This window comes from Lipomyces tetrasporus (assembly GCF_029532465.1).
Source record: "Lipomyces tetrasporus strain NRRL Y-64009 chromosome Unknown POJ06scaffold_4, whole genome shotgun sequence".
NCBI lineage: Eukaryota > Fungi > Ascomycota > Lipomycetes > Lipomycetales > Lipomycetaceae > Lipomyces > Lipomyces tetrasporus.
In genome coordinates, this window is record NW_026611599.1 from 270,644 (window position 1) to 291,103 (window position 20,460).

Consider the following 20,460-nt stretch of genomic DNA (forward strand, 5'->3'; position numbering starts at 1 on the left):
GCTTTAACAGCCGTTCTGATGGTGAATCGCGTTGTGGGACTTCTCCGGAGAAGTTTTCCTTCTAGTTACAGCGGGGACATGCAAGTCCCGATTAATTTTGCTCTACAATTAAACGGGCAATCTAGTGTGAGCCTCTTCCTAGTACTGAAACACGGAAGGTTTACAACTCTTACTGCATGGATATATTCAAGATAATACAGTGTCACTAGCATGGAGTTGCAACGTTGTTCAAGACAAGTTACAGATTAACCAAAAGATTACAACGCAATCAATGAATGTATACCAACGTCAAATTTCCAGCTACAATTCCATCATCAACTAAGATTAAGCGAAGGTCAACTGACTGGCCACAGTGTACGTCGTAGATGTGTTCTGATACGAATAGTGCAACATCAAGGACTTTCCAGCTTGAGCGTCGTTCGTATAATATATTGGATGCGCGACACCACCATAATCGTATCCACCAGGTCCAGGAGTCATTGCCCAGATAACCAAGTTGTTGGTGGTCCACGGCCCAACCGGCGAAGGCGCTGACAACACTCGGAACTTGGAGTCAGCCCAATTGTCGAGAAATACGAGGAGGAACGCGTTATGATACTCGGAGAAGAAGACAGTTCCGGTGGAAAACGGAATTGAGTTCCTGATTACTGCGGCTGATTGTTGTCGTGCAGTTGGGACCGGCATTGTCGAGCTCCATGTTCCGGAACTGGCGTTATAGTACTGCCACGTGCTAAGATCTGCGATTGTGTTGACCGGCGCCTTCGCGAGATGCGCATCATTCTTGCTGTATTTTGTGTCGAGGCCATACAGATATGCCACGCCATTGACAACGACGTTGGCGAACGATCCGTATGTATAAGTAGGCGGGGCGAATGTGACTTGAGTATCGCGCGTCACTGTGAACTGATTGGTCGTGGGATCGAGCGAATATTGAGCCATAGTGTTGCCGTAGGTTCTAGTGGATGAGCCCGAATTAAACTTGGTGACGATCCAGAAGTGAACAGCGGTATTGTCGCCGGTGGGAACGCAGTTGGTGTACGACCAAAGCGCATATCGGTTTGTCGGACTGCCAGCAACGGTGGCTTCAACCGATGTCCATGGCATAGCGGGACGGATACCAGTGGCAGGCGTACACGATGCATCTTTCAAGACGTTTGGTTCACTAAAATTAGTCGCCAGGGATATGGAATTGGATGCTGCACCCATATACTTCCCGTCCGACGTTCGGTATGCCAGAGTGTCGCAGAAGAACCAGAGAGTTCGATTCGCAATAGCGCAGGATCCACCTCCGTCGCGGAATAGAGTGTAATTGTTCGACGGATCGACCATCTTTCCATAATCAGCCCTGGAGGCAACAGTGTATGTCGAGTGCATCAGCGGCGACTGGCTAAACTGCGGACTTGTCGCCCGTGCTGGGGTCAAGACCGATGGGATGGGATATGTTGTTGATGCAGCAGGTGTGGGGTCGCGTGCAGCAATCGCCCTGCCCAATGTGCGGTCCATGCAAGCAACGAGTACGACAAGTGCGTGAAGAAGATACATGTTGGCCTAGGGACGGGAATTGCTGTTTCCAATAGTCAGACGAAGGCGAGGGGGAAGTACTGGAGTTATTCAGAGACAGACAGACGCACTCGTTTTATATTTCGAAGTCCTGTCTATTATTCGCTCATCACCAGCTGATTTTGGCAGAACTTATGACTTGATCATCTGCTGGACCCTATTACTCACTTGATGGTGGTACCGCAGATGAAGCTTCCGACAAGTACTTGCTACGGTTGAGGGTGATGTCAGCTGTGCTGTCCGCAGTATATGGTCGAGTACATGTTGCTGATTTATCATGTCGTGTCCCCAGTTTTCTTCGTGTTGGGCATAATGACGTTATTCCTTATGTACAGTTTATCTAGTATTAAGGCATGTAAAGGTTCTCATGCAGGTCTCAACGGTTGAGGGTGATGTCAGCTGTGCTGTCCCCAGTATATGGTCGAGTACGCTGCTGCTGATTTATCACGTCCTGCCCTCAGTCTTTCTTCCTGTTGGGCACAATGACGTTATTCCTTACGTACAGTTTATCCAGTATTATGGCATGTAAGGGTCTCATGCAGGTCTCATACTGAATTCGGATATTGCTGATCCGATGAGCATCATGCAGATGAAACCCCATAATGCGCATGATGCAGATGTCTAAGCTTTATATCTCGGTCTACGGTATCCACACCTATATGTGATAGGTTTGTGGGGCCTAAGGAGCTGTGCTGCCGGCAACGCCACTAACGACATTTGCCTCAGAGATGTTCGGAGTTATCGGATGTCTGTGTTCACATCGTGAAGACTGTAATACCTAGAAAGGTAACAATCCAATCCTTTTCCGAGACTGTCCTTCCGCACATAGTGATTCTCAGCTATAATTGTCACTTCAATTCAGTTTAATAAAATCTTTCAACTGCAATGTCAAATCAATCGTTCTCTCGCATCAATCCGACATAGGTTGCAAAGTTCGCAAAATGAGGAATTAGATTGAATTCATCCATGGTACTGTGGCGACGCGTCAACATTTCACTTGTGAGCTATGCGCGTGCGAGTGAAGGGTACTCCACGTTCCATTTGTGGTAACTTACAATTTCGCACTCGCACTGGTATATGTTAAGAATTGGCCCTGAGGGAACTCCAATAGACGACGTTGCGCTGTCGTGTCTCAGACGATTAGCTACTCGAACGACGCTTCACGACGGACGGAGTGTACCGCTATGTACCGATGCTGGGAATATACTGGTAGCCCACTTAGCGATCGTCATCATGACGTTGAGACCATTGGACACTTACATGGCTATTCTACTATGGTAGTGCGGGAATAACCGCATAGGCACCGAGGCTAGTCTCATTTTGCATTCACCTGCGTGTATCTGGCGGAGGAATTGGATCCAGTGTTACGGACGAATGGTAGCCTATGCTTGGCCGGAATCCGGGTGGAGTACCATATACATGTGTGTGGGGCGGAATCGTCGTACCTTCTTGAGGGAATACCAGATCATGTAATCTGGTACGTTCGAATATTGTCCGCTCAGCTTGCAAATCCCCCCGTCTAGCTCGACAATCTCATTAGGTAGGATATTATTGTAAGTCATATGTCATATGATCGTGTCTATTGCCTACGCCGTGCCTGACCAGGCTCAAAGTCGAATAGGAGAGCATGCAGACCCTAATTTTCACGACGTCCCCACATTGACACCATGCTGATACAGTTCCAACTCGGACAAATAATGACAGTCCACACGGGTCGAATTAGAATTAACCTGGCTCCATAGAAGGGTTTTGAAGAATGTTCAAAGACTGGAAAGGCTGTGCGTTCTCGAGGGCGGGACAGGTCTGGTGTTCACGTACGTAACCGGCCCGCGGTTTATTCTGGCCATGGACTTCTTTCTTGTCGCACTCGTCCCCGCCTGTCCGCCGATGAGTCAGATGAGACGGATGTAGCAAGTGACTGTTGATCTGATTCGCCCAACCGGGCAGGGACTCCTTCAACACGCCAATCCTGGAAAAAACCTGAATTGTCGGCGAGTTCCCAAAGAAGGGGTGCAAGTTCATAAACCAAAAATACGCCTGCTGATATGCATTATCAGGCAAGCGAGCGTTTGTTCATTATCCACGTCAGCTTTACCCTCGTTTTAAGATGACTCTTTGGTTGAACCCATACCGTTAAGTTAGAGGAACCACATTGGCGTTACTTACGAAGAGGCGTACATTTCTACAATATTTAAACACCTATGTTTGACTTCGTTACTCGTATAGCTGCCAACGGCTCTCCCAGGGTCCAGTTGCCTTACATATTGCGCTCTAGAAACAACACATCAGGTCGGTACAAAACCCGCAGTGAGCCCTTGAGCCGCGAATTGATGCGCAGTTCGCAACGAATCATCGGGTTGTTATTGAAGAATAATTCAGTACCTTTTGTTCACGATTTTGACACGCGAATTAATTGGCAGTACCACGTGATGGACCATGTGGTTCTAAGCTACACGGGTTGTTCCGAGAGTTAGCTATAAAAGGCTCGGCACAGGGGTTCTGGCGTAAATTGAGGTTCTGGTACCTTATGGACACACTTCCTCTTATTAGTTCTCCCTAGATAGGTTTGACTATCTACTTCGGCTCGAAACTCACCATCTAGTACTCGGCAAGTACCTTACCACTTGGTTTCGATTTCATTCTCTTACCGTGAGTCTTGTTAGAGGTATTATTGTGGAGTCTATTTTCGCTATACTACGCCGACAGCCTCTACTTTGACGAGGTTTTCTGGCAGGGGTTTGTTTACCTCGTTACTATTGTTGCCGACGGCTCAGGATCGTAGGAAATATGAGGTAACTCGCAGGCTTTCCTGAGTTTTCAGTGATTTGCCTATTCAACATGTGGAATTATAATGTGGCTAACATGCAGTTTAGTTACACGCCTTCCCGTGAAAACTCAAGCTCGATCAAAGGTTGGTTGAACAGGCACTTTTAATATCTTGATTTATTATATGTGCGTCAGTGCTGATTCCGTCACACCACAGTCGTCGCACGCTTCCGGCCTCAGAATTCCATTGAATTGCAACAAGGAGGTTCTCCTATAGTGTCCTTTGCCGCCAATGACACGTGCGACCTTGATGTAAGGTTGTGATTATGATGCTGTCGCAGAATGCTAATTTGGGCAAAGACAAAGGACTTTCGGGGGAGTTTCACTTTCGATCAGGTTTTTTCTATGGATAGCAAGCAGAGCGATGTTTTCAACTTCAGTATAAAGTCCACAGTCGATGGTGCGTTGTAGGAGCCGGACGTTCAACGGGAGGTGATTCTAACTGGCTCAGATATTTTGAATGGCTACAATGGAACGGTCTTCGCATATGGTCAAACTGGTGCAGGCAAATCGTACACTATGATGGTAACAGCTCCTTAATTGTGGAACACAGTCGAGACCAGATCTAATGGTCATATAGGGTCCTAGCATTGAAGGAGCTCAGCGAGGTATAATTCCTCGGATCGTCGAGCAGATCTTTGCGTCAATAATGCAGAGTCCCCAGGAGATTGAGTATACGGTGCGAGTGAGCTACATGGAGATTTATATGGAGCGGATCAAAGATTTACTTCAACGTGAGCGCCCGAGGTCAACTTCAATTGGTTATGCTGCTAATGCGTGATTTAGTGACCAACGACAATCTACCGATCCACGAGGAAAAATCCAAAGGCGTATATGTTAAAGGTCTTAGTGAGATATATGTGTCCAGTGTGGAGGAAGTTTATGAAGTAATGCGACAGGGCGCTGCAGCTAGGGCTGTTGCGTCGACAAGTATGTATACCTGCACTATCAGTCCTACATCCTGACATCTTCTAACATTGATTATTCAAAGATATGAACCAAGAATCTTCGCGTTCCCACTCCATTTTTGCGCTGGTCGTCTCCCAGAAGCACGTTGAAACTGGGAGTTCAAAAACTGGTCAACTGTTCCTCGTCGACTTGGCTGGTTCCGAGAAAGTTGGCAAAACGGGTGCGTCAGGGATTGTGCTCGAAGAAGCAAAAAAAATCAACAAGTCTCTCTCTGCACTCGGCATGGTCATTAACGCTCTCACTGATGGAAAGTCAACCCATGTTCCTTATCGCGATTCGAAGCTCACACGAATTTTGCAAGAATCTCTTGGCGGCAATTCGCGTACGACATTGATTGTGAATTGCTCTCCTTCCAGCTATAATGATCAAGAAACGATCTCAACCTTGCGGTTCGGCGTGCGTGCTAAGGATATTAAGAATAAGCCTAAGATCAATGCTGAGTTATCACCTGCTGAACTCAAGTTACAACTCAAAAAATTACAGTCACAGAATTCCGCATATGCGCAGTATATTGCTACCCTGGAGACGGAGATCACGCAATGGCGAGGAGGCGAGCAAGTTCCGAAGGACAAATGGATTGGGTTGGGTGCGTCGTCAGCGCCACGAACTCCGTCAGGGACTCCAAGTACCCCTCGGCCATGGCCTGCCCCAGATTTGCTATTGCGGAGCGCTACACCCAAACCTGTATTTGACGCTGATGAGCGCGAGGAGTTCCTGAAACGAGAGAATGACTTACAAGATAGATTAACGGACAGGGAGACTGTGATCTCGGGCTTAGAACGACTTGTGGCTGAGTTTAGAGAAGAAAATAAGACTTTGAAGATGCGTGCAGATCAAACAGTTGAGGTTGACGCAAAGGTTCATGTTGACATTGCTGAGCTGAAGAATGACATTGAGAAGCTGCGACTCGAATCTAGAGATACTATGATCACGATGGATGGTTTGAAGGAGCTTAATGCTGAAACGACTGCTGAGCTTGACGCTGTACGTAAACAATTGCATGATGCCACAATGCTGGCCCAAGAGAAAAGTGCCAAACTTGAGGAGCGCACACGGCGGAAGAAGGACAAGATTAGGGAGATGACAAGAGGGTTCGAATACTTTGCGCTCAGTAATGGTCTAGAGGTTGCCGATGGCGATGACGAAGCCACAGCTCTAGAAGACGAGTCGATTCCAAAGAATGGACCACAAAAGGATAGCCAGAAAGATTGGATAGGCGCCGCGCTCTCGATTTTGGATGAGTACCAAGTTGACGCCATCAGTGGTTCAGAAGCATCACAGACTACAGCGTTGAGAGGATACCTGATCGAAGCTCGTGAATTTATCTCGCGGACAGAACAAGTTTTGGATAACCGACTTGAGGAAGTCGAAGTACAGATGGCCAGACGCGATGAGATTGAGGCATTGCTGCAGAGTTTGACAAAGACGGTTGCTGAGGTAGCAGTGCCGTCGGATGGTGAAGGGGCTAAGCTTGATGATTATATGAAGACACAGCAGTCCCTTCTTGATGCTCTATTAACAGACGCCAAGCGGGATCTCGTCCTTGCCATGGCGGATAACAAGAGATTACGCAAGATTATCATGACAGAGACCTCTTCTGCTACGTCATTGACTGCGCGACCACTCTCGGCATCATCATCGTCGTTAGTCTCATCCACATCGTCAGTGTCATCGACATTTACTAGACCAAGCGAGGCATTGGCTGACTCACCTTTAACCCCCACATCTACGAACATCCAAGCTGCTATCTCCGCGCCATCGCCTTCGTCGGCGCCCACGTCGCCGATCAAGGACCGCGATGGCAAGACTGTGAAACAACAGCTAGCCGAATTCGAAGCAGTTAAAAAATCGCTCATGCGCGACCTGCAAAATCGCTGCGAGCGCGTTGTCGAACTCGAGATCTCTCTGGACGAAATGCGGGAACAGTACCGGTCGGTCCTGAAGACCGCCAATGCGAGCAAGTCGCAGCAAAAACGCATGGCATTTTTAGAGCGGAATTTGGAACAGCTAACGCAGGTCCAGCGTGCGCTGGTCGACCAGAACGCGCAGTTGAAGCGTGAGTTAGCGATCAGCGAGCGCAAACTCCGTGCACGAGACGAGCGAACTGCAGGGTTGGAAATGCTGTTGCAGGACGCGCAGGAGCGGCTGGCGATTGAGACTCAAGGATTTGAAACTCGCCTAGGCGCGCTCCGGGAACGGTTAGACGACGTTAAAGCGTTCCGAAAGCAGGCCGATGGCGACAAGTCACCTGGATCGACTGGCATTACGGCCCTGCACGGGAGTCAGCGGATCGTGAAGCCACTGCGTGGCGGCGGCGGCGGTGCCACGATGTCTGTCGTTTCCGGTGGAAGCAGTCCGTTGGGCGCGTACTTCAAGTCTGGAGACTCCGAGAATACTCTCAACACGTCGCCAACTGGCAGTCAAAAACGAGGTTGGTTTGGTCGGACATAAACGTGGCTTTTTGCTAAATGATTATTCATATAACCCGGGTGTATACATGGCGTTCTTTTTTTGGTGTCATATTACGGTCAGCTATTTGCTTCGACATGTCTTAGATGTGTACATATATATATATATATAGTCAGAAACGTTTTGCTTTTTCGCTACAAACGGATTATTTGCAGGATGGGATTTAAAGTTACATTTTTCTGTTAGCTAGAGTAATTGCATGATGATACGTCTACGCGCATAGAATGTAGCTCTGCTAGCAATTGGTCAGGGTTGAATGGTAATCCTACCCGCAGAAAGGGCAAACTACTTAACGACCGACAAGCATTAAAAATTTCCGCCCGGATAGCTCTAATTATACAAAAGAATCCGCAACCCGAGGTTGCCGTCACGATAAAATACAAAAACAAAACCCGATATATCCTGATCTCAAAAAAAAAAAATGCACCCGTTCGTTCAACATACCCGAACATAACAAACAAAGCGAAAAAAAATTTGCTGATGTTGATAGTAGTAAATTAGTTTGCCTCGACCGACGGCTTCTCGTTAACGGCAGCTAGCCAATCGCTTTGGAACAGGCCGTCATTGGCTTTAATTTTAATCACGCCGAACGGGTTCGGCTGGTCGACTTCGATGGCATCCTTGGTTGCCAGCACGAGCGTCTCGAAGAACAACTTGACGGCTTGGTGGCGCGTAGAGTTGACAGTTAGCGACTGGAAATCAATGGTGTCGTGGTCGGCAAGTTCTTGTTGCAGCATAACCGCCGTCTCTTTAGTATGTCGGGAAATGCCACTGACAGCTTGTGTGGTCGGCACTTCGTTCTCGAGCTCGTCCTCGACGAGGTCAGCGTCGTCTGAGGTAACGACTCTGCCAGTCGCGTCATCTTGTAGAGGTTCGTCGAACGGCATATCAAGAAGCTCCTGGCCTCCCTCGTTTGGTGGGACGTATTCGTCAATGGCGGCCTGATACCGTTCTTCATCATCGTGCATGATGACCTCGTTATCCTCATAGGGAATGGGCTCCAGCTCGTCGCTGTGCATCTTCTTCGCTGCCTCATCCTCGCTTTCTGGAACATCGCCCGAAGCCTTTCGCTTCCGACTGTTGACCTCTTGTAGTAATTGTGGAGAAAGGATCTTACTGAGCGACTCGTGCATGTATGACGGATTAAAGACCATATCAAACACACCAGTCGTCTCGTACATGTGGAACAGAGTCACGTTTTCATGGGTATACGGCAGGGTGGCATATTGCTTGATAATCCCCGTCCGGTTATTCTGCATGTCCTTAATGAATGCTCCCTTAAGCTCAGTAACCGTGTCGACTTTAAGTTTCCGCTTGGCAGGCACTCGTGCCCTCTTCGCAGGCGGCATGTCGCCTTCAGGCTCTGCCGAGGCGCGGGCAGGTCTGTTCAAATCCGCGTCACGCAATGGCGTTAGTGGTTCGTCGTCGTCTTGTCTGAGACTGGGCAGTTCCAGAAGCTCCAAATCATCATCCAGCCGCATACTCTTCTGTGCCTCAGCCTCATCTGCATCCAGCGCTTGACCAGCCATCTCGTCGCGCACAGGCTCGATTCCATAATCTTCAATCATATCAGAATTCACCTGCCCGTCTCGACCGATTTCAATACTCTCGTCCGGAACATATTCGTCAATGGGTGCCTGGTATCGCTCGTCGTCGTCGTCGCCGCCGGCGGCAGGCTTTGGCGGGCCACCCGAAGTCTCGCCGACCAAGAACTCGCCCGTGTCGAGAATCAGTTCGTCATCTCCCATATTCGCAAGCTCATCGTCCATGTCTGTGCCACGTGCAATCTCGATAGAATCTAGGAGTTCGGGAAGCGTGATGTCCTTGACATTCGACGTGTGGGCACCTGGTACCATGGTTTGAGTGACTGGGGCGTCGAAATTCAGATTGAAGCCGAGAGCCAAGGATGGATCGGGAAGAAGCAGATCGAGTTCAGTGATAGTGTTTGGCAGAGTCAGCTGCTGAGGATTGGCGGCTGCAGGACCAGTCGCCAGATCGACGTTGCCTTTACTGAACGTCTTAAAACTGAACGTCAGTCACCACGACATTAATCGTCCGATCGAAAAACGTACCATTCGAAGCTTCAGCAAAGCTTCGTTACAATCGTCCAGTAAATACTTCGCCTTGCGACTATAAATCCTGACAACGCCGAGCAAGAGCTGGCCAGACAGGCGGAGTGCCATTGGAGCCACATCGTCGCCGACGATCGCCCCGACCGATTTTTCAATGCTGGTCTGTAGAAACTGAGCTTTTGATAGTTTGCGCTCAAGATTCGCTGCAAGCCACACCCGAGCAAGCGGGCCCTGTTCGATTATCAGTTAAACCAGTTCTGGAAATTTGAGGCTGTGACAAAGCATTACCTTCTTGGACAGAAGCGACTCGGAGTAAAACATCACTAAGTCCTGGCTTCAAAGCCGGCTGTTCACAAAACTAATGCAGATGATTCTAGATGTCAACAACTCTGGTGCACAATAACTGCGACGAAAAAAATGTCGAGGTGTGGTTCTTGCGGTGGAATGTAAACATGGGTGGCTGGGCTTGCAACTCTCGTATGCGGTCAAATCGACTCCCACGGTCCGCACGCGTGCAATTTTTGTCCGGTTATGCGGGAAGACTTTAGAAGTTACGCGTTTAGGGCATAGACACGCACGATGTCCGGGGCTCGGCAAATCCAGCCCTTACCCGATTCCACTTCGAGTGGTTGGATAGGGCTTGTGCCAGTGGCGTGGTTTGACGTACTTTGTGGTTTATCATATATCAGAAAACCCGTGGCGGTGGAAATGTCAATGCCGATAAGTACGTCGAATATTAAGTGGCAGTTATGGCAACTGATTTAGGTCTTGACTGATTGGTCTGAATATTCTGCTTATCTGATATGATTCGGTAATTCTGATATCTTACAATAGCAGTATTCAAATAACCCAATATGATAATATTTAATGATCTAGCGACGGGACTCGTCCTGAGTGTCGTACGACTTATCTATGGCACCCTACATGTGAGCGTTAGCGTTTAGCTTGCACGGTCTATTTGAAAGCGACTTACCAGGAGCAACTTGACAACCCATGTATCCGGGGTCAAACTAACACCCATTTTTGCCATCTCATCCTGCTCGACCTCGAAATTACTCGTGCAGTCGACGAGGCTTCCGACGTTAGGATCCGAATCCAACGACGCGAGAAATTGTCTGGCGCCGAGATCATTTCCGACCTGTGCAAACTGGAACGAAATTGCGCCGGGGCCGTATCTGGTTTGCGAGACTTGTTGTTTGGTCGCTTTGATGACGTCAAACACGGTCCTGGCGTTCTCACCGGCGGGCTGACCGTCCGTGATGGAGATGACCATCACAGGCTTCGTCATGGCACCAGATCTCGCGGGGCCGATGACTAGCGGATCAAGCACCTTCGACCTGAGCCCGGTACCGAGCGGTGTCAGGCCGGCAAACTTGATTTGTGAGATAAGATTGCTGGCCGCGGCCTCGCTATTGACACCGTTGCCCTGTATTGGGCTGTTCATGAATCTAACCTCAATACCATCATTGTCGAACAACGCGGCCGCGAACGCGATGCGAGAAATGATCAACTTGAGGTCATCGATACGTTCACCGTTCTCTTCAAACGCCATTGATCCCGAATCGTCGACGTAGAGAACAATGTCGTACAGGGCCAAGCGGACGAGATCAACAGCGATCTCGAAGGGAAGTTTCCACTGTTGGGAAATGGTGCTGATTTGGCCGGAGATGCGTGAGGCGAGGGCATCTACTGAGCCAGGAGGATAGAATGCCTGGAGGCCGTTTTCCTGGACAGCTCGTTGGAGAAGGGAGAGGAACTGTCCAGCTTGGCCGCTGGGCTGGCCGGGGCCGGCCTGGGGCCCACCATATGCGCCGAAATTGCCTTGCTGCTGGCCGTACTGCTGACCTTGCGGCGGCTGACCGTACTGGCCACCTTGCTGTCCATATTGGCTTTGTTGACCGTACTGACCTTGCGGCGGCCCATACTGGTTCTGCCCATACTGGTTCTGCTGGCCGTATTGGCCCGGTCCGTATTGTGCCTGAGCATACTGGCCTTGGGGGCCATAAGGATTCTGACCAGGATTCTGACCAGGATTCTGACCAGGAGGCGGACCGTACGGGCTGGGCTGTTGACCGTAACCGGCAGGCTTGTTGCCGTATGGAGCAGCGGGAGGCTGCTGCTGCTGCTGCTGCTGCTGCTGCTGCTGAGGATACTGGGTTCCATACTGAGACTGGGGTTGACCATATCCGGCTGGGGCCGCCGGTTTGGTAGCTGGATTATATGGCGTAGGTCCGCCGTAGCCGCCAGCAGGATTGCCGAACCCACCTGGTGCGGATTGAGCGGCAGCGAGCTTGCTTGCGAGACCCATTGAAGTGAATTGAGATGGTAGAAGGAAAATTGATAGGAGCCGATCGAGATGAGGAAGCAGGAGTCAGGATCGATCGCGCGAGTTGAGCGGGCAGCCAAGGTCGGGGGAGGGTTAAATAGCGAACAGTTAGTGAGTGTGCATTCAGGGGCAAGAGGAGCACGATGACACAGCCAACCGCGTGCGGAGGCTGCCAGGCACATTTAGTTAACTAGCGACAATTCGTTAAGTCGTAATATCGTGCTGCCTGACGTCATGTCGCTTTTGCCCAGTTAGAGCCATGGCTTTCTTTGGGGCTGTGCACATTCGCATTCGCTTTGCAAGTCTGAGGCTGTGCTGCTCTGCGTTGGCGGTCACGTGATCGCGCGCGGCGCCCGGCGCGTACGGGGCAAACCACGACGCGAATACATTACGCTACTGAAGCCATAATGCGCGATCGATGTCCTTCCTAGTCATCAACCAGCCATCGCCAACTCTTCCTGGCCAGGCTCCTGGCCACTGCGACAATATATGCGACAATGTGCTTCTGCTTCGTCTCGACCGTGTCATGCAGAACTGAACGCAGTGGTGATTCTTCCCCGAGACGTATCTTGCCAGCAACAAACACCACGGCTGACAGTAGTTGTTTGACAATCATAAACCCAGGCTTCTTTGCTGTTGCTGCTAAATTCGCAAAGACGGACACGAACAAGGTTGTCCGATCACATGACTGGCAGGTGCGGCGCGGGCGTGGCTGAGCATGAAGTCATCACGTTAATGCGCCCTCGACATGAAATGATAAAACCGTCTCGCTTGCGCTGCCAATCCACCCCGCCACACACCTCATTCTTGTATTCCAATCCATTCACACCAAATCCAACACTTCATGGGCCTTGCTAGCAAAATCCAGGCGTCCGGACCCCCGGCAGCTTATCCTCCCCCCGCTGGGGCCGCTCCCGGTGCTCCCGCTCCCCCTTCCGTTCCCACTTCCAGCAGGCCTGGAGGTCCTCCGGGTCAGGCTCCGGCATCTTATGGCCAGCCGCCTCAGCAATCATATGGCGGCTATCCACCCCAGCAACCTCCCGCGGGTAAGCCGCCGGTCGCCGGATCGCCTTATCCTGGACAACAACAACAACAACAGTATGGACAGAATCAATATGGCCAACAACCTTACGGTCAGCAAAATCAATATGGTCAACCGTCTTACGGACAGCAGCCGCCTTATGGACAGCCGCAGTATGGGCAACCGCCGTACGGCCAGCAATACGGAGTATACCCTCCGCAGGGCCAGTACGGTGCTCCACCCGGTGCTCCACCCTCTGCTCCCGCCGGCGCTGGCGGAGGCGCCCCAAACGCAAACTACCTCGGCTTGCTGCAGAAAGCTGTCCAGGAAAATGGATTACAGTCGTTTTATCCTCCCGGCTCTCTTGACGCTATCGCAAGCAGGATCACCGGCCAGATCCAGCAGATTGCTCAGTTATGGCGCCTCCCGATGGAGATCGCTGTCGATCTGGTCCGTTTGGCTTTATACGACATCGTCCTTTACATCGACGACTCGGGATCAATGGCGTTTGAAGAGAACGGCGAGCGCATTGATGATCTCAAGCTGATTCTCTCCCGCGTCGCATACGCGGCCGCGTTATTCGACGCTGACGGCATCGAGGTCAGGTTCATGAATAGCAACATCATGGGCAACGGTGTCAACAGCGAGGCCGCGGCGTCTAATCTCGTGAGCCAAGTCAGATTCGCGGGCCTGACCCCGCTTGGGTCCGGCCTGCTCAGCAAAGTTATTGATCCGCTTGTCCTCGGACCTGCCCGATCCGGAGCCATGAAGAAGCCGATCATGGTGATCACTATCACGGACGGCCAGCCTGCCGGTGAAGACTCGCGGACTGTGTTTGATGTTATCAAGGGCGCCAAAAGAGCGCTGGCGTCGTCAAGATATGGGCCTGGCGCCGTCGCGTTCCAGTTTGCCCAGGTCGGAAGCGACCTGAAAGCCCGTCAGTTCCTGGGCGCGCTCGACACCGACCGGGAGGTCGGCGGCATGGTAGACTGCACGAGTAACTTTGAGGTCGAGCAGGACGAAATGGCCCGCTTGGGCGTAACCCTGACGCCAGAAACGTGGCTCGTCAAACTGCTCATGGGTGCGATCGACAAGTCTTACGATACGCAGGACGAAGTACGAAGGTAAATAGCAATGTAGATTAGACAAGGGCTGGCTACTGGCGGGTATATTTGCTGTACACTATGTCAACCTTTCGTGCTTTGCTTGGTAAATTGCTGGAAATAAATACATTGATTATTCATCCTCGTCCTCGTCCTCCTCATCCGTCTCCACTTTCCGCTTCTTCTTCCCACTCAACTTGGATTGCTTCTTGTTGTCCGTCTTCTTTGTCTTCGCCTCAGCCTCCTTCCGCTCTGACGCGCCTTTCTGCCACAGCTCGTCCCGTTTGGCGACAAACTCGGGATCGTCTTTGGACCTGCCGATTAACCATTCGAGAAGCTTGATTTCTCTGCCCCACACTGTGTCGTCGTTATGATTCGGAGTCTCCAAAATCATTGGCAATCCCTCGACATGTTTCGTATTCATAAGCTGCACCTTGCATTAACGTCGTCGTTGCGCCAATTATTTTTAAATCAACTTACGATCCGAAATGACTCGAGTCCAAGGAAGCCCAGGCCGATGTTTTGGTGCAGATCACGGTTACTCCCCAACGGCGCTTTCGAGTCGTTCAAATGGATCGCGGACAAATATTTCAGACCAATGACCTTGTCAAAATCTGACCACATTTGGTCGTACAATTCCTGCGTACGGATATCGTACCCGGCAGCCTAATAATTATCAGTCCCCCAACGGTCTCAAAACCAGAATTTTGGACAAAACTTCCGACGTACAAATGTATGACACGTGTCAATGCAGACTCCGACTCGCGACTTGTCGTCGACCAGCGCGATCACATCTGCCAAGTCCTGGAAGCTGGATCCGATCAAGTTGCCCTTGCCGGCCATGTTCTCGAGCACGATCTTGACAAATTTGGTCGCTTTGATTGCCGCGTTGATGTTTGCTGCCAGGCGCGTGAGCGCATCTCGTTTGTTTAGGCCGAGCGTTGATCCGGGACTTTGTTCTAGTGTTAATAACGTCGCACTAATGCGGGAGCGAGACAGAAACCGGCGTACTGGAAGTTATAGTGGCCGATGCCAAGGTGTTCGCACCTCTGCAGTTCGTCCAAGAACGCGGAATAGGCCTGGTGATTCTTCTCGTCGTCGAGATTGGCGAGATTAATCAAGTACGACCCGTGGGGTAATAAATGTCTACATGTCGTTAAACCGTGGTTATATCTTCAGACGCTACTTTTGGCCATACTTTCTGGCATCGTATTTGTACTCTTTGAGCAATTCGCCGAATTGGTCGATTTCCTCCGACTTGAGAGGCGGCGACGTCCACCGCCGCTGCTGTTTCACGAAAAGCGCGAACGCGTTTCCCCTGTAATACGCTGGTGTCAGTCATTGAGCCCACCAAATTGAACCTCCCCAGCAGAGATTTCGGACCCTATCTTGTAACTGTTCGTAATCGCATTGTGAACCCCTGCCATAACCAAATCAGTCTTTTCAGCCTCTCGGCTCGTTTCTGGGGATTCGGCCAACCTTTTGCGCCGCTAACGTGCGCACCGATAAACATCTTCAATCCTTCCACCCGCGGAAACATGTCTGCATCAGCACCACCTTTGCTCTCGCGTTCTTCGTCTGCCTTCACAGTTTGCTCGGGTTTTGCAGACGCCGGACCTGTAGTCTTTTCTTTTGACACCTTGCGACGTGGTCCCATCTCGCAAAACAATAAATGACGTTTTCTTGTCCGTCGGCGGGCCTTCGAAGGGATCGTTAATGCAACGCGTGATCCCAACGCGTTGCGGCGTGAACTAGGGTTTTCATTATCCAACGCGTGCTGCAGGGATACACAATCATTACCATATCTCTACATCTTCCCCATCCTACTGCCTCTCTGTAACCAGTCCATTTATTGTTAAATACAATACTAGAAGCACTTATTTCTATTTTGATTCCGAGAATGACAGACGAAAGGGACCTGGAAATCGACGACCTAATCAACAACCTCGACAACGACTATTACACCGCTCACCCAACAACCGACTCTGCCCACGTCAAGGACCAAAAATCCCGAGACCTCAACAGACTGGTTCGACTATGGATCGCAGAGCGCACGTGTCCGGACATTTTACCCTACGCGCACGACCTCCTCGACACGATCGTCGACCGCATTCGTGAACAGGTCGAGTTTATTGAGGTCAACACCGTCTCGGGAGACGCGAGCGGCAGCGCAAAGTTGAACCTCCTGCTCGTCGAGACAGAGCTTGAGCGAGTGAAGTTTTTGGTGCGGGGATATTTACGGGCGCGGATACATAAGGTTGGGATCCCGCCGTCTTTTTTTTTTTTTTGGGAAGCCAGCTTTATTGATGTGCGGACTGGTAGATCGAAAAGTATTACATGCACGTAGTGAGTAACGCGGGCGTGCAAGCCAGATTGTCACAGTCAGAACTACGCTACACGAAGCGGTATGTGCACACTATTTTTTGCTCGCCGTGGCAGACCATAAAGTCGCTGACACCCGCAGCCGCGCGAATCAACTGAAACGATACTACGACCTCCGGTTCCTATCGTCGCTCCCACCGTCGCTGCAACGGCTGGACGACACTGCCGGAGGGCTACAAATGGTCGACGCGCCGGATTTAGACGAAGCCGTGTTCATACGGGTTTTGCACGACGTGCCGGGTGAAATAGATCTTGGAAATGGCGATAAAATAGAGCTGAGGAAGGGGAATATATATGTATTGTCGTATATGGTTGTGCGGCGGCACATTGCCGATGGGGATGTACAATTAGTATAGACGATTGTATAATAATTTAAGTCCACAGCGGTGATTGTAATGAACTATATTATCACTGCTCCCCGACACTAACCAGCAAAATGACAAGACATTAAAATACTAAACATGCGCATACAAAGACTTAAAATTCCACAAAAAAGAACCACAAAAAAATATTACAAAACACACTTGCCATGTTACTAACCACATATTTTTTCAAACAATTCATCACATCTCAAATCACCAATTTATCTGATCAAACCTATCGTCTTCCTCCTTCTGTGCGTTAATGTACTGCAATGTGCGCTCGAAATGTTTCCGCGGCGAATCGTTGGTCGACTGATCGATCGTGTTCGATAAATTCGACATGATCAGCGATATTAACCCGTTCACGTACTTTACCGTGACAACCTCGCATCCCCGGTCAAAGTAATACACGTACCGGTTCAGAATCTCGACAAACAACTCGATCGAAACAGCCGAATCCATGCACGCGTCGGCAACACGTAACGCGCGCTGCAAACACTCCAGCACGCGCTTGCCGTCCCGATAGAGCGGCGTTTTGCCCTCCTCCTCGCCCCGCACCGCGATCTCGACCGCCCACCATAAATGACTCGCAAAGTACACGGCCCGGCACTGGTCCGGTTTCTTGAGCAGTTTCGATCCGAACAGCGCGCTCTTGGTGATCAGGGTCTCGTAGTTCTCCTTTGTGAAATTGCGACTGCCGTGTAGGGCCCCCGCGATAATGCATAATGCCTGGAACTGCGCACGCGAGTCCGTGAGTGCCTCCTCAAATACAATATACGCCTGGGCAAAAAATTCGTACGCGACTTCTTCAGACTCGACTTGATCCGCTATCTGTCCGCAGAAGATGTACAAACGCAAGCAAGTATCCGGCGACGCGCCGGACGAGTACATTTCCGTGATCAACTGATGCGCGAACTTGAACACGGCGACAATCTTCTGTGCATACGCGTTGTCGACAAAGCGCTTGCCCCAGAACGTCTGCACGAGCTTGACAGACGAAGTGACCATCGCCGGGAACGTGAACTTTATGCGATCGCCGCCTTCGCCAAACGCTTTCTTGGCCAGCTGCAGCATCCGGAACTGAACGTCGGGAACATCTGACTGAATGAGATGGACAATCCGGGCAAGCCATCCCTGTTCCTCAACCGTCTCGTCAGTCTCGGTGTCCTTCCGCTTAGTGGCACCAGCAGCGCCATTGGCAGCCTGTGGAGCAACGGGAGCGGCGGCAGTGTTGCTGAATGGCACTGCCGGCTGTTGACCCTCCTTGATAATAACGCGAAGAAGCTCTGCTACCCCGTCGACATCTTCCGGAGTCTCAATCTTTGTGTAATTCTTGAGAATCGAATGCGCAACTGCGGCCGCAATTGATCGGCGCGTCGCGTACGACTGAGCATGCAAAAGTCGGAGATAGTTGGGAATGGCGAGCACATTGAGCAGAGACTTGTACGAGGATATTGGCGCGAGAAGAAGTGCAAGAATGTTGTTTTTGGCTGGCGGCGAGTGTAGGTCCGCGTTGTCCCTGAATTCTTCGACTTTCTCGAGCGTGAAACCCATAATCTGGTCGATGTAGTCGAGCTCGGCCGGATAGCAGTTGAGGCACAGATTCGTGAGCGAAACGAGAAGTGCCGTGACGTCACCAATCGGCAGATCCGGGCGAGCTTTGATTAGTAGCTGGATCTGCTCAAAGAAAACTTCAAACAATCTAATCTCTTCCAACAAGTTGGGCTCGTCTTCCGCCGGCGCTGGAGCCGCCGGAGTCTCGTCCTCAGTGTGGCCATTCGTTGAGGCTTCGCCATTTGCTGCATTCGTCTCGTCGTGACCACCATCCTCTTGGTCTCCGGCAACAGTACTGGCATCTTCCCAGTCACCATTAAGAGTTGGCGGAGGAGGCGCGACTGGCTGCTCCTTGTCTTCGACAGTATGGTCCTTAAACAAGCCGTATTCTTCAGCGACACTGTCTTTGAATCTGATGCGCTTGACCGCAGCCGCAAGCTTTTTCATAGCAGCTTCTTCTCGGGCCTTGCGGACCTCAGGCGCCTGTCCTTCGGCTTCACGGTTGGCATAGGCAGCAAGACGATCGATCATTGAGATGACGATATTCTTGACGTTCACGCCGGGGTTAAGTTTGCCGGTAGCAGACAGGAAGAGATCGAGCGTCTGCAAATGGAACTCGTCGGGGAATACTTGGGTTATAACTTCAAGGAGATATTCTTGCGCCAGGATATCGCGACACTGAACTACCTGCTCCAATATGGCGGGCAAAATAGACTATAACAATTAGCATGAACGTGAGCTAAGCTCTACTGCCAAGACTTACTGTCTTATAGGTTTCGGCATCAACACCATCAAGTTGACTGAGACGAACAAGATTGCTGCCGACGAGAATTTGCAACTCCTGACGTTCTTTCATACGCTTCTCGCGCTCACGACTATGGCCCTGGTGCTGGAGGCGGACCCATAGCTTATTCATCTCAATGAAATTAGTAATGACAAAGTGGATGGAATCGGTCAAGTTTCCGTCCGGCCCGTCGCTGTCGCCGACCGGCAGACAATCCCGTGACTGGCCAGAGAGGTAATAGCGGAGGAAGAGACCGCGGATGGGATGTTGGACGCCACGACACATTTCCATCATATCCTTCAAGATTTCCTTGACAGGGGCATCAGGAACTGACATGTAGACTGTTCCTACAGTGACCATAAGATAGAGCCGAGGCAGAATATTACCTAGTGGCCGTTAGTATGTCACCAATCCAATACTCAATCATAGTCAATTCATTAAATAATATTTCTGTACTACTTGTGCACAATTGACTGAGTAGCGAAATAGATGAAAAGTCGCGTGACAGTTGACGTACCGGCATACTGGACCAGCTCGTAAAGGTCAGCGAGGTGATTATTTGGATGGTTATCCTTGAGGTAGACGGATAGGTTGCGCATGGAATCGAAGACGGCCATGTAGAGCTCGTAGTACTGCTTCGGACCGAGCGCCGACGTTCTGAGCTCGGATAGCATGGAGGAGGCATGTTTGAGAGCATCCATGAGCTTGCCCTTGGACTCGAGGTTTTTGAGCATCAAGTGGGACTGTTGACGAACGACACTGAGGGCGTCCTCGAGCAGTCGGGCCTGCTCCTCCTTCGAGGGCGAAGGCATGGGCGTAGACATGACGAATTGGAGACGGCGGCGAGTAGAACACAGTCGGCGAGCAGATGGCTCCTACTTTATGGGAATAATACACAGGCCCAGCTCGAGATGCTATCCACACGGCTGGTGGTCGGTCAGAGGACACTTGAGATACTTAATATTGTAGTCAAAAAACAAAATATCAACCGGTCGCCCGGTATAGAAATACCCTCAGCTGTAGCTGGAGAAA

General features: G+C 50.6%; 8 protein-coding genes across 8 annotated transcripts; 3 read left to right on the forward strand and 5 right to left on the reverse strand.

The window, feature by feature from the left end:
* Positions 1 to 163: 163 nt before the first annotated feature.
* POJ06DRAFT_249895 (uncharacterized protein) lies at positions 164 to 2,034 on the reverse strand. Its single transcript, XM_056187224.1, has 2 exons — positions 1,990 to 2,034; positions 164 to 1,821 (listed from the first exon to the last, which is right to left on the reverse strand). Exon 2 carries the CDS (start codon positions 1,540 to 1,542, stop codon positions 325 to 327), a length of 1,218 nt encoding a protein of 405 aa, XP_056044380.1. The 5' UTR covers positions 1,543 to 1,821; positions 1,990 to 2,034; the 3' UTR covers positions 164 to 324.
* A 2,326-nt stretch (positions 2,035 to 4,360) lies between these two features.
* POJ06DRAFT_249899 (P-loop containing nucleoside triphosphate hydrolase protein) lies at positions 4,361 to 8,043 on the forward strand. Its single transcript, XM_056187225.1, has 7 exons — positions 4,361 to 4,471; positions 4,544 to 4,638; positions 4,687 to 4,786; positions 4,838 to 4,911; positions 4,967 to 5,120; positions 5,173 to 5,316; positions 5,378 to 8,043. The coding sequence occupies exons 1-7, from the start codon at positions 4,399 to 4,401 to the stop codon at positions 7,804 to 7,806; spliced, it is 3,069 nt and encodes a 1,022-aa protein (XP_056044381.1). The 5' UTR covers positions 4,361 to 4,398; the 3' UTR covers positions 7,807 to 8,043.
* A 70-nt stretch (positions 8,044 to 8,113) lies between these two features.
* POJ06DRAFT_249900 (Rec8 like protein-domain-containing protein) lies at positions 8,114 to 10,375 on the reverse strand. The gene is made up of 3 exons (XM_056187226.1): positions 10,185 to 10,375; positions 9,897 to 10,127; positions 8,114 to 9,842 (listed from the first exon to the last, which is right to left on the reverse strand). Exons 1-3 carry the CDS (start codon positions 10,215 to 10,217, stop codon positions 8,322 to 8,324), a joined length of 1,785 nt encoding a protein of 594 aa, XP_056044382.1. The 5' UTR covers positions 10,218 to 10,375; the 3' UTR covers positions 8,114 to 8,321.
* A 236-nt stretch (positions 10,376 to 10,611) lies between these two features.
* POJ06DRAFT_249903 (uncharacterized protein) lies at positions 10,612 to 12,468 on the reverse strand. Its single transcript, XM_056187227.1, has 2 exons — positions 10,870 to 12,468; positions 10,612 to 10,816 (listed from the first exon to the last, which is right to left on the reverse strand). The coding sequence occupies exons 1-2, from the start codon at positions 12,202 to 12,204 to the stop codon at positions 10,769 to 10,771; spliced, it is 1,383 nt and encodes a 460-aa protein (XP_056044383.1). The 5' UTR covers positions 12,205 to 12,468; the 3' UTR covers positions 10,612 to 10,768.
* Positions 12,469 to 12,996: 528 nt separating this feature from the next.
* On the forward strand, positions 12,997 to 14,475 carry POJ06DRAFT_249905 (uncharacterized protein). The gene has a single exon (XM_056187228.1). The coding sequence runs from the start codon at positions 13,067 to 13,069 to the stop codon at positions 14,369 to 14,371; it is 1,305 nt and encodes a 434-aa protein (XP_056044384.1). The 5' UTR covers positions 12,997 to 13,066; the 3' UTR covers positions 14,372 to 14,475.
* POJ06DRAFT_289463 (xylose isomerase-like protein) lies at positions 14,109 to 15,886 on the reverse strand (the record flags this gene model as incomplete). Its single annotated transcript, XM_056190315.1, has 7 exons — positions 14,109 to 14,773; positions 14,827 to 15,012; positions 15,076 to 15,298; positions 15,358 to 15,519; positions 15,566 to 15,664; positions 15,730 to 15,766; positions 15,826 to 15,886. 7 exons carry the CDS (start codon positions 15,884 to 15,886, stop codon positions 14,480 to 14,482), a joined length of 1,062 nt encoding a protein of 353 aa, XP_056044385.1. The 3' UTR covers positions 14,109 to 14,479.
* A 239-nt stretch (positions 15,887 to 16,125) lies between these two features.
* On the forward strand, positions 16,126 to 17,194 carry POJ06DRAFT_84417 (uncharacterized protein). The gene is made up of 3 exons (XM_056191647.1): positions 16,126 to 16,603; positions 16,669 to 16,751; positions 16,811 to 17,194. Exons 1-3 carry the CDS (start codon positions 16,247 to 16,249, stop codon positions 17,082 to 17,084), a joined length of 714 nt encoding a protein of 237 aa, XP_056044386.1. The 5' UTR covers positions 16,126 to 16,246; the 3' UTR covers positions 17,085 to 17,194.
* POJ06DRAFT_84395 (vacuolar protein sorting-associated protein 35) lies at positions 17,180 to 20,420 on the reverse strand. The gene is made up of 3 exons (XM_056191646.1): positions 19,946 to 20,420; positions 19,408 to 19,814; positions 17,180 to 19,358 (listed from the first exon to the last, which is right to left on the reverse strand). The coding sequence occupies exons 1-3, from the start codon at positions 20,250 to 20,252 to the stop codon at positions 17,304 to 17,306; spliced, it is 2,769 nt and encodes a 922-aa protein (XP_056044387.1). The 5' UTR covers positions 20,253 to 20,420; the 3' UTR covers positions 17,180 to 17,303.
* Between the last annotated feature and the right edge of the window lie 40 nt (positions 20,421 to 20,460).